Here is an 11,807-nt window from a genome sequence, read left to right on the forward strand (position 1 = left end):
ATAGAGACATCGATAATACTGATGAATCTCGGCAACAGCGCAGCTTTTGACGCTTGGTCATCTTCACGAGGTCATGACCTGCCACTCCCACACGAACACCTATCCCACCCTCGACACGGACGCAACACGGCACAGATGAAGCACAAGAGTCTGCAGTGGAATTTATCTCGATGAGATGGTTCAAATTGAAAAGTTGTCAATTGACGAGCAAGACCTCGTACTTTGTCAACTGACACGCGCGGGACGGATCTGTCATGGCATCATGATCATCATCCATATCATCAGACACGACTAGTTTTTTCGCAGAAAACTAGCCACTGTCCGTCCAAGAATTTCAATTCGTTGGAGTTGTTCAAATCCTGGGCGCGAAAAATGTTTGATGTGATGCTTTTGGTTCTGTCGACACAACGCAACTGGGTATCTGCGACGAGAAGTGCAACCAAAGCCCCGGACATAATATTCACATAAGACCTAGAGGACGCCTGGCTTTGGGATATCAAGGGACATGTTGCGCCGTTGACGGTCTATTGAGATCCAGTGGCGAAATGTGGCGCATATTCTGATAACTGGTCTCTTTTATGGCTGGACAGTCTAGCACACACAAGTCTGATCTCAGGCCTAGGCTTAGCTTAACCTCAGGGGTCCAGGGTTCAGTGATGCATCAAGGGTGGCGTTGCTCGCCTTACCCTGTGACCTGCAAGATGTTGAGAAACAAGTCCACAATATCTTAACAGGCCCCATGGCTAAGGAAAACTTCATCAAAGGACTCGGTATTTGTATCGTCTTGGAAGTGAAAGTCCAGAAATCGGTGCCAAATCGTGAAGGGTGCTGTTGCTGTTTAAGTCAGTGCAAGCTGCGATGTTGACCTAGGAGCATGGCGTATATGGCATGAGCTAATAGAGTCCTGCCACGGGGCCATGAGAGTGAGCTATAAAGATCCGGGGTGCTCTTGTCGGGAAGATGGGGGCCTGTGCAATTATGAAGAAAAAAGCTTGACGCGCCACCTGGTTGCATTGCATCGAGAGGGTTGGCACTGCAGCACAATGAGCACGATCAGCATCGACGACAAACCCGGACAAGGAAAAGGGGACAAGGCAAAGGGGTCTCACCTGAGTAAGATGGCGTAGTTCCATCTCATGGTTGGCAGTTTCAGCCGTCCATGATACGCTTGAGTTCTCCAGGGTTCTCCAGGATGACACGACCCGCTGGTCTATCAGTCCGCGCGACAATCCAGAAGCCTAGGGCTTCGCCCATCTTTCACAATCTTCAAATATCTTCATCAGTCAGCTCTGGTTCATCGAAATGACGGGTCATCCTCGATGATGGCAGGCTAGTGTGGCTTGAGATCCTGATGAGTAGCCACTGAAGGTTAGCAAAGGGGAGAGATGAGGACCCCGACCGGCCTCTGTTGCCTTTTATGGGTATTCCATGTTCCAGCTTCACTACCCAGTCATATTGTGGCAGCAAAGCGATGGACATCCTAGCAGGAGAAGAGAAAATCCAAGAAAGGGTTGACGGGGCAAAGGCGAGAGTGGGTGTTACTATCGGAGATCGATTCCGGTGGTGTTTTGACCAATAATACACGATGGTGGCCCCAGTCCGGCCTTGAGAACTTTCTTCTTTCCGCCAAACATTCATGGGGTTATGCAAATAGTCTTGGGTTTTAAAGGGATTTTTGGAAAGATTCCAGACTAGAGAGAACAGGGGGTTATGCGAGCCAACATACTCAATCTTACTGGGGTCTCTACGGGGTTCTATTCCGCATGGGCAGGTCTCGCCTTTCGGAGCTTTCCAAGGTCTCTGTAGGATTTGGCCAGATCCCATTATGTTTGACCTATTCGCCTGTTCCAAGATTTCGGAGAAACTAACTGGCTTAAAGCGTTGCAGTTCCTCTCAAAGTCTTCGTTTCCTCCATGGATCTTCCGCACAGATTGTTTTGGACAGGGAATTCGCCTCTTTGCTTTTGTCAAGTTGGCATTTCGCCCCTATCATTTGATTTAGAGAGATTTGATCACAGATTCGACAGGGTAGACCTTCTCTGAGAAGGCCATAATATGGGAGGTTTCAACGCAAATTCGCTGAACTGTTGCGAATAATGTCCATGATGTCTGGCGTACTGCTTCTAGTATTAGGCTTTCCTACAATGTTCGCCACCCTTCCTCCCCTGTCTCATCTTGCCGAAATATTTGGGTCAACCACGCATGAAATCATGATGCTTTCATGACACGCCTGGGTTCGACACCTGAGGCCAAATTCAGCAAAGTTTGTTAAGTGAGGCGATAGCCAAGGGATTGAGTCTTGAACAGACTGGACGCTTGAGCGTAGTACATCACTGGAGGTGATCTTGTTGACCCATCGCATTGGCACGAGCTATGGGCCGCCTTTGGGTTTCATGCGAGCTATCAATATACTCGAAAAGCATTCACAAACTCACACATCGGCGTCTATTCAGAAGGCTAGTTTTGTGGGCTAACATGAGATTAAATAATTCTCCCACGTCTTCCACCTACCTGGGTTGGGATACAAATAGTACGTGATCGCTTCATTTCTGTAGAACGCCATTATCGCTATCCCCAGTCTTATGTATTGAATGACAGTGATGCAATATCGTCCCATGCTTGTGTTGATTTAATGAAGATATGTAATATGCGAAGGGTCGTTGTCCGATGTATGTAGTGCCTCAGGCATAAAAGTCATGTGACTGGATTTATCTCCGCAAGCCTCATGATAACCTCCCCTTGAGATCGACATCATAGAAGCATTCGAAATATCTGAGCCCAAAACCAATGATATGCAAGCATAGTTAATATGTCCTTGCGCGGCCCCATGCGGCGGTCGCATCTGCGGCAGGTGAGCGCGGCGAGCTTGGAGAGCAGCTCCACCCATTCACTGGAGGCATCTCATCACCGTGACCATGATCATGATGCAACCACGGACGAGAGAACTGTCAGGCTGTCTTCAACAAGTTTGGTTCGGCACCAATGTGCGCTGTGGGTACACGATGAAATGTTCTCCCGTGAAGAGGTTTTGTTAAACCCCTCGGCTTTCGGCGAATCCGGAGTCCAAGTTGGGGATGTTGTCGAGATTCTGCCCGTTCGAGCATCTGGCGACATGAACAATTACTCTTTGAAGTCCGAGGCTGTTTCAAAATCCACACGTGAGAGTCACGCCGACATGAACTCGTCATCTCAGACGGACAGCAGCTCGAAATTCAAGACTCCCTTGCAGAGCCGGTGTCTATTCGTGGTGAAAGCCCTCCCGCCCGAAATTAAGGCTCGTCACCCACAGCTGGAGATTTCTGTGACCAACAATGTCGCCAATATCTTTGGCTTCAAGAACAGGACGCAAGTTCTCCTGTCGATTGTAGACCGCGAACAATGCGCGGCGTCTCATGTTGATATCGCATTTCGCGACCAGTACTTGGTCCGCTCTGACATGTGGAGACTCGTCATGTCGGAACTGGCAGATAAAATTGTCTACAAGGGACAGAAGATCATGTTCATGGGAAGCATCAAAGCCACTGTCAAGAATATCTTCATTCGGGAGAAGAAGTGCCTCTCGGGATACTTTGCTCCAAGTACTATCCCGGTTTTCCGAAGCGAGTCTGCCAAATATGTCCTGTTCATTCAGATGTCAAGGGAAATGTGGGATTTCGATTCCGAAGGCACCGGAGATATCTTGTTCAGTCGAGTTATCAACGGCTTCTTGCCAGAGCTCTTCAAGAGATGGGCCAATTCTGATGCAAAGCACCTGGTGACTATTGTATTATTCACTCGAGTCGAATACGATGCGCCCACTCACACCAGCCAAGCTAAACTCAGCACTGGGAATCTCAGCACCAAATCTGGACCGAACAAAAGCCCGACCCGAGACTTCTATCGCGTGGTAGTCAATGATATGGCAAGTGGTCACTGGACAACCATTCTTGACGAGCTCAAAAGAGAATTTAGAACCTTCTTGCGAGATGTCTCAATCCTGAAATCGGATGACGTTGAGGCTGCATCTGGAAGTGGCATTAAGATACCTTCTAAACCACACATGGCAACCATTGCCGGACATCCCAGCACAGCCTTACGAGGAAATATTTTAGAGGCCATCCACCTTGCCTCTGCTCATTTAGCTTTCGATCACATCGATCGGGACATGGTTCACACTGGTACTTCAATCATCGTCATTACGCCTGGTAGTGGCGTTTTCGAGGTCTCGTACGAGTCCTTGGCCTCTACAACGGAGGCACTTGCAAATCGTGGCATAGCCATTGATCTGGTCTGTCTGAGTCCCATGCCTCTTCACTCCGTGCCGTTGTTTAAATACAAGGAACCGGTGGAGCAGCCATCGGGTGTAACAGGAGAACCTAGTCCTGGTGACATTCGAAGAAACATTCCTTCACCTGAGATACATCATTCCCTATCAAGTGTTGTTAGCAGATCATCTTACCTCTCCCCCAGCTCATATCTGTCTGCAACAAGAATGAGGGAACGTGCGGCTCCTCAGGCCAAAGGGTGGAGCTTCGGTATTCCACATTGGCTTGATATTTCCTACTGGAACCCTGAAACCTACCGAGAGGCTCGAAGAATCCTGAAGAAAGACCCCAATGCCCCAATTTCGTCAACTGTCACTCGACCATCCAAGGCATTTACACCACGAGTACGCATGTATGAGATTCAAATGATGGGGGTCATGGAGAGTGAACAGTCAAATATCTCGATCCCATATCTTGCCGAAGGACGTGGTGGAGCGAGGCCTCGTGCATCCTGGCCAGGATACGGCCAGTTAAGCCGTCCTTCCCCTAAGACCCGTTTCGCCAATTCTTCGTCTTTGAAGGCGCCATACAGTGACAGTCTACGACCAGGGTCGTTCATTCAAAATGCTTCTTCAAACTCAGCAGACTCGCAAACCCAAGAACCCCAGAACTCACGTAAGTCCGTGATGGCTTGGATGGACCAATACGATGAAAACATCTTTACTCTCTCCCCGAAAAAGCGTCAAATTCACAGAACCACCAGGCAAAAGCGACCTAGTGAAACGGAAGTCCAGGCCGCCGGTGCTGGAGTGCATGAACGGCTTTCTGCCCGCTCAATTATGCGACTCCGTGATCATGAAACAAATCCAGCAGAGGACGATGAGTCTTCGCTCCCCGGGCCTCGAAGGATTGACTCCATGACAACGATAACACCCAAAGGCCCGGGCTCGATCAAGAGCATGTCTCCCAAGAAGCCAGCATTGAAGAAGACGCCGGCGGCAAAGACCTCGCGGATTTCCAAGACCATTAGTTTCGCGCTTCGAGGTCTAAGTGCCACTCCCCAAGAGCCCAAGCAAGCACAGGAATCAATGTGGAGCATGCGAGTGCGTTGCCCGCTGTGGTATCCAGAACTCCAGCTGGGTCAATCTCTGATTCAAGGAGTATTACTTCTCTAAGTCCTTCAGAAACAACGTCCACTCAAACTGCCATTGATGTGCCTTCAAGACCTCCTTCGCCCGGAAAGACTTCACAGCCTCACTCCAAGCCAATTTCCATCAAGATCCCCCCGAAAAATCCGCCAAAGGAAATAGAGCAACCAGAGCGCGTAGGAACCCATGGATCATTATCGACGTCTGCAGCAGAGATACCAGCTCACGAAGTTGGTCGTAATCAAAAGGAAGGCTCGTACCGGGATCACAAGGTTGAGATCAAACTCAACCACAGTCCACGCGAGCCATCTGCGCGCAACTCACCAAGCAAAGCTTTATCTCCTTGGGTTCGCTCGGTCAACCCTTGTAACACTCCCAAGGATGTACTGCGAGATACTAGCTGGTTTGGCCGTTGGCAACACGCCTATCCACGGCCACCGCATGTGGCTGTCGTCAAGTGGAAAAGTTTGAAATCCCCTGCAGTGCTTCCATTGACGACCGAGGAACTACCGACAGCCAGTGTGCTTGCTTCGGATTATCTGCAAACTCCATATCGTGTCTTTCCAAATGAAGACTCGGAGGGCATAGAGGCACCTAAGACACGGGGTGTTCTTATACGGGAAATGATCTCACTGCGACTCTCTCACGGGTTCCAGATCGTTGTTGGAAAGAATGTGGCCGAAGTATCAGGACAGCCAGCCCTTGAGTCATTGAACGTTTTCGACTCTCGGGGACTAGAACGAGACGGCCTGACCGTGTTCCTATCTAAGGGCAACACTATTCACCGACTTGTCTGCGTTCAAGGAGGAGAGGTGGAAGTGACACGATTCACCCATCAAAACTCTGCTATGCTCATATGCCCTAAGAAGACCACCTTCACTCTCTACCAACCGGCCATGAAGACAATTCTAAGCCCGGAATACGAAAACAAAGACATTAAACTGGATCCAACCGCCGAAGAGTACAATTGGAACTATGCCGACAACTACGTGGCTGGTCACCGAGACTACCTCCAGAATCCGGCACAGCAACTGCATTTCTGGCGAGTTCGTTATGTGCTCATTCCGCTCCAACTTTATCCCAGTTCGCGGCGCCGTCTGCAGTCTTTCAATGAGGACAACGAAGAAGAAATTCATTTGCTTGGTATCAGCCAGCTGACACACATCTGGCAACGGTACAAGTATGTGTCGCCGGAAGAAAAGCTTTTCGAGACATCGAATCCCAAGACAGATCAAAACCCCCTCAACATCATGTACCAAACACGCAATCCATCAGAGATTGTTACAGCAGAATTGGATCGATTGCTTCTCACTGATCCAGGTCTTGACAATGCCCCAGCTCAGCTCTTACCAGAGTCGGAACTGCTGGAGAGATCAAGCATCAGTCTTTCATCGCTAGCGCAAATCATTCAAGGCGAGAAAGGTGTGCGGATGATGGATCGACGGTGGCATTGGAGACTGCACTACAACTGTTTCATTGGCTTTGAATTCACCACCTGGCTTTTGCAAAACTTGCGTGATATTGATACCCGCGAAGAAGCAGTCGAGTTTGGAAACGAGTTGATGAAGCATGGTCTGTTCCAGCATGTAGAGAAGAGACACAACTTCCGAGATGGCAATTACTTCTACCAGGTCTGTGCCGATTACCGCGTCACTCGTCCAGAGTCTCGAGGGAGTTGGTTCCCTCAGCTCAGAGCAGATAAATCGATGCCATCAACGCCAGCGATTGGAACTGCAAAAGACTCTCCTACTAGCCTTCATGCGCGATCAGACAGCATCGATGAGCGCATACCGCAAACACCCAGTACTCCCTCCAAAGCCAAGAACAAAGTCGCCATCATGTTGTCCAAATCGATGAAATATGATGTCGATCCGCGCAAACGGTCCAACCGACCAGAAGTCATCGACCTCCACTATGACCGACTGCACAATCCCGAGAACTGCTTCCACATCGAGCTCAGCTGGATGAGCACGACCCCGAAGCTGATCGAAGACACGGTACTCTCATGGGCCTCGACAGCCGAGAAATTCGGTCTCAAGCTAGTCCAAGTACCGATCGCCGAAGGCTGCGCCATCGACAAAACCCAACCATTCCGCAAACCCTACGAGATCAAGCTGAAGCTCCCACCTCCAAAGGCGCCCCTCCACACGGTATTCAACAACGCGTCATTCGCGCAACCGGGTCCCCCCGACCCTAATTACTACCAGAAGGCAATATTGCGTAAATTCGACTTCGTCCTAGATTTCGAAGCATGCTCCGCATTCCCAGCAGACGTGGAAGTCTCCTACTCATGGGGAAAGCCAGACTATCTGTACCCGCAATTCATCCACCGAACAGGCAGCATCCTAGCCCAGATCACCAACGAAGGCAACTTTCTCCTGTTAGCCAACCGACTCGTGAGCACGCGCGGAACAGCAGGTCGGGATCCAGGCCGCTTCGACCACAGTCGACCCGACTTTCGAGGCCGCGCAACGACAACCCATGATAACCTCGATCGTGTCTCGCCTCGCCTGTCCCCGGTTACACGACCTGTCCACGACATTGGCAGTCCGATGACCGCATCCGGATCCTTGAGCATCGACTCTGCAAACCTCTATCGCGCCCCAGAGTATATCCTCAACGGCCTGGTTGAGTTCTGCAGCGATGAAGCACAGCTGAAGCAGTTCTACTCGGAGTCGCATGTTCGTCCCGCTTCGACAAAGGTGGAGCCTGCTACTACGAACCTGATGGATGCGTCGATCCCGTCACTGGAGCTTCCGGCTAGTGTGGTCAGTCATCATATCTCGCCGCCGCCGGGATTGCCGTCTCGTGTGACGCATGATTCGCGTGAGGGATTGAAGTCGCCGGAAATCACGCGGGCTAGGGCTCGTGCTGAAAGTCTTAGCTATAAGGATAGTCCTAGAAGTGGGAGTCTGCGACCTTTGATGTAATGAAAGATACCCAATTTTGTTCTGATAGATTTGTTCACAAATGAAATGCAAGTCTAGTCATGAGATAGATATTCATATAATGATACAACCTCCAACGTAGAATCTAGATGACCTATAGACTGATCCCAAGTCCCTGTCCAGATCTTAACGAGAATAGTAAAAAGAAGAAAAAACCCCCATATCCAACCCCATCCCGGTACAGCACACCCCTCCCAGCACTAATACCAAGCCACAACGCTTTTTAGCCGGATCTCTCTCTATTTCAGCCGAGATCCCAACCCTGACTGCTGGTTGGTGGATATACCAGCCAAGAATACATCAAAAGTCCCGAACAACTGCCCCGCCTTATGTTCTACCCCAAGCTCCAGAGCGAAATAGCGGATTTTTCCAGGTGCTTGCTGGGCTCTGATTCGGAATCAGGCCACGGACGAACGTCCGTGTCTAATGAGGTATTTCAAGCTATAGCCGATGGGTTCCTGGTGAAACAAATAGAGCTCTAGTCGTTTCCCCTCTTGTTCATCTTTCTTTTTTTTTTTCTCTCTTTTGCTTTTCTTGTTATCTGTAAAGCTGAGAGACTGGGTTTTCGCTGATCTAGTAGCCATCCAGAGCCTCTGAACATTTGACTCAATACTCGCCCTTCAATTGGGATTATCAGAATATATTTTTGTCAAGATGAAGTTCACCGCGGGGATGTGGTGTTTGCAGGTAAATCGTGTTGCTTTTTTATCGAGGTGCGTACCATGTGATATCTGCTAATACCTGGGAACTATAGGAGGGAGTTGCTATTGAGTGGATGAGCAATGTAGAGAGGTTCTCCGTCGAAGACGAGTCGGTCAATCTGCTGTTGAACAAGTTTCAGAGACACCGAGGAGATACCCTTAACTCGCGTATGTATCCGATATCATTATTTCAGAAGAGTTAGCTAATAGAGATCTATAGCAACTGTCTCCGCCCAAATCACCTCTCCATCGGAGGGAATCGTCGGTGTAAAGCTTGTGCATTGGTAAGATATGAACAAGTCATCTAGCTCTTAGAATAGAATATATACTTATTCTTTCAACCAGGGTTGGTCAAAACGACAACGGCCCTCACTATCACCTCAACACCAGCAAAGACCACATCGCCATCCAGCACAACAAAGAAGAAAACAAACTAAACTACAAAAGTGGACCACTAGATCTAGACATCAATACCGCCGCCAACGAACTAGACCTAATCTTCCGCTCCCCAACCGGCAAGAAACTAACCGGCCAATCCTTCCGCTCGATCGGCTATGTGCGCGACCAACGAAGCGAAAAGCACTGCTATGAAGATGGCATCTACGCCGAGAAGCAGGGATACATGCTTGCAGGACTAGACCTGGGCGTTGGCGAGAAGGTCTACGGCCTAGGAGAGCGATTCGGACCTCTTGTCAAGAACGGGCAGGTGGTTGATATGTGGAATGAAGATGGTGGCACCTCTTCTGAGCTTGCGTACAAGAATATTCCATTCTATATTAGTTCGAGGGGATATGGTGTTTTTGTTAATCATCCTGGAAAGGTCAGTTTGGAGGTGCAGTCTGAGCGCACTACTCGGGTAAATATCTCTGTTGCTGGGGAGGAGATTGAGTATTTTGTTGTTTATGGGGCTACGCCGAAGGAGATCCTTAATCGGTATACTTCTCTCACTGGAAGGCCGAGCCTTGTTCCGTCGTGGAGTTATAATCTTTGGTTGACTACCAGTGAGTTGTGATTTCTCTTTGCTTTTGGGGGGTTTGGGGAAGTATATGCTGACGCTCTCAAGGCTTTACTACCAACTACGACGAGGAAACTGTCACTGGGTTCCTTGATGGGTTTCGAGATCGTGATATCCCACTGGGCGTCTTCCACTTTGACTGTTTCTGGATGAAGTCGTACCATTGGTGTGATTTCAACTTTGACTCGGACATGTTCCCCGATGCTGTGGGATACCTCAAGCGGTTGAAAGAGCGTGGGCTGCGCATTAGTGTCTGGATCAACCCATATGTAGGGCAGGCATCACCGCTGTTCGAGGAGGGTAAGAAGAACGGCTACTTCATCAAGGTACGCAGTCCAGGCCAGCAAAAGCAAAGCAGGAAGGAAAATATGACTGACACATACCAGCGTACCGACGGCTCTGTCTGGCAATGGGACTTCTGGCAAGCCGGAATGGCAGTAGTAGACTTCACCAACCCAGCAGCCTGCAAATGGTATAACAGCCACCTAGAACGCCTAATTGAAATGGGCGTGGACAGTTTCAAGACCGACTTCGCAGAGCGCATCCCAGTCAAAGGCGTCCAATACCACAACGGCGCGGACCCAGAGCGTATGCACAACTACTACGCCCTCCTCTACAACAAGATCGTATACGAGACTCTCAGCACCCGTGTCGGACGCAGCCAGGGTCTCCTCTTCGCGCGCAGTACCGCACCAGGCGGACAGGCATACCCTGTGCACTGGGGCGGCGATTGCGAGAGCACATTCGAAGCAATGGCTGAGTCACTGCGTGGTGGACTGAGCCTGATGCTGTCCGGGTATATATTCTGGGCATCTGATATTGGCGGGTTTGAGGGGACGCCGCCGCCGGCGCTGTATAAGCGATGGGTGCAGTTTGGGCTGTTGTCATCGCACTCGCGTTTGCATGGATCTTCTTCGTTCCGTGTGCCATGGATCTATGGCGAAGATTGTTCGGATGTGTTGCGGGATTGTGTCAAGCGCAAGATCTTGCTTACGCCGTATATTCTGCAGGAGGCGTTGAGGGGGCATCGGGATGGAACGCCGCTTATGAGGCCGCTTTTCTTGGAGTTCCCTGAGGATCTGAACACTTATGCTGTTGATACGCAATATATGTTTGGTCCGAATTTATTGGTTGCGCCGGTATTTTCGGAGGAGGGTGAGGTTACTTTCTATGTGCCCAGGTCTGAGGATGATGAGGCTGGGAAGTGGGTTTCGTGGTTTGATCATTCAAAGTCTTATGAGTCTGGTTGTTGGTACACTGAGACTCATGACTTTGATACTTTGCCTATCTTGATTCGCCCGGGGTCGGTGACTGTTGTCAATCCCACGATCAAGGCTCCTGAAGATGATGCGTTGTCAGGAGTTGAGTTGCTGATCAATGGTCGTTTGCAGGGAGAGATCAAGATCGAGATTGTCAATTCAGCTCAGACGGATGAGGTCTTGAAGACCGTTCAGCTTTCTCCTGCTGCGCATGGGAAGGTCGAAGCCAGTGGCCATCCTGTGAAATTGGTCTATGTTGCTTAATTCCTCTGTAAGAGAAGATTGCAGAAACACAATGTCATTGGAGTCAAATTATCAAGTGTCATATTAAAATGTAAAGGATGAGCCTTCACAAACAGAACTAGACTTCAGCGAGAAGTGGGTATCATAGTTGAGAAAGGTCGCAATGCAGCAAGCATCGGAAAACCAAAAAAAAAGCACAGAAAAGCAAATCGAAAACCAAAGGCCCCAGGACCGGGATCAGAGAAGGACC

At 49.7% G+C, this 11,807-nt stretch overlaps 2 protein-coding genes across 2 annotated transcripts; both read left to right on the plus strand.

Annotated features, from left to right (window-relative positions):
* Positions 1 to 2,808: 2,808 nt before the first annotated feature.
* Positions 2,809 to 8,321, plus strand: iml1 (GTPase-activating protein IML1; the record flags this gene model as incomplete). The annotated part of the gene is made up of 2 exons (XM_058520126.1): positions 2,809 to 5,383; positions 5,428 to 8,321. 2 exons carry the CDS (start codon positions 2,809 to 2,811, stop codon positions 8,319 to 8,321), a joined length of 5,469 nt encoding a protein of 1,822 aa, XP_058367650.1.
* Positions 8,322 to 8,993: 672 nt separating this feature from the next.
* On the plus strand, positions 8,994 to 11,578 carry N7446_011385 (putative sugar hydrolase; the record flags this gene model as incomplete). Its single annotated transcript, XM_058520127.1, has 6 exons — positions 8,994 to 9,026; positions 9,094 to 9,208; positions 9,261 to 9,324; positions 9,386 to 10,041; positions 10,104 to 10,381; positions 10,442 to 11,578. The coding sequence occupies 6 exons, from the start codon at positions 8,994 to 8,996 to the stop codon at positions 11,576 to 11,578; spliced, it is 2,283 nt and encodes a 760-aa protein (XP_058367651.1).
* Between the last annotated feature and the right edge of the window lie 229 nt (positions 11,579 to 11,807).

This window comes from Penicillium canescens (assembly GCF_028828765.1).
Source record: "Penicillium canescens strain IBT 15451 chromosome Unknown utg000008l_segment0_segment0, whole genome shotgun sequence".
NCBI lineage: Eukaryota > Fungi > Ascomycota > Eurotiomycetes > Eurotiales > Aspergillaceae > Penicillium > Penicillium canescens.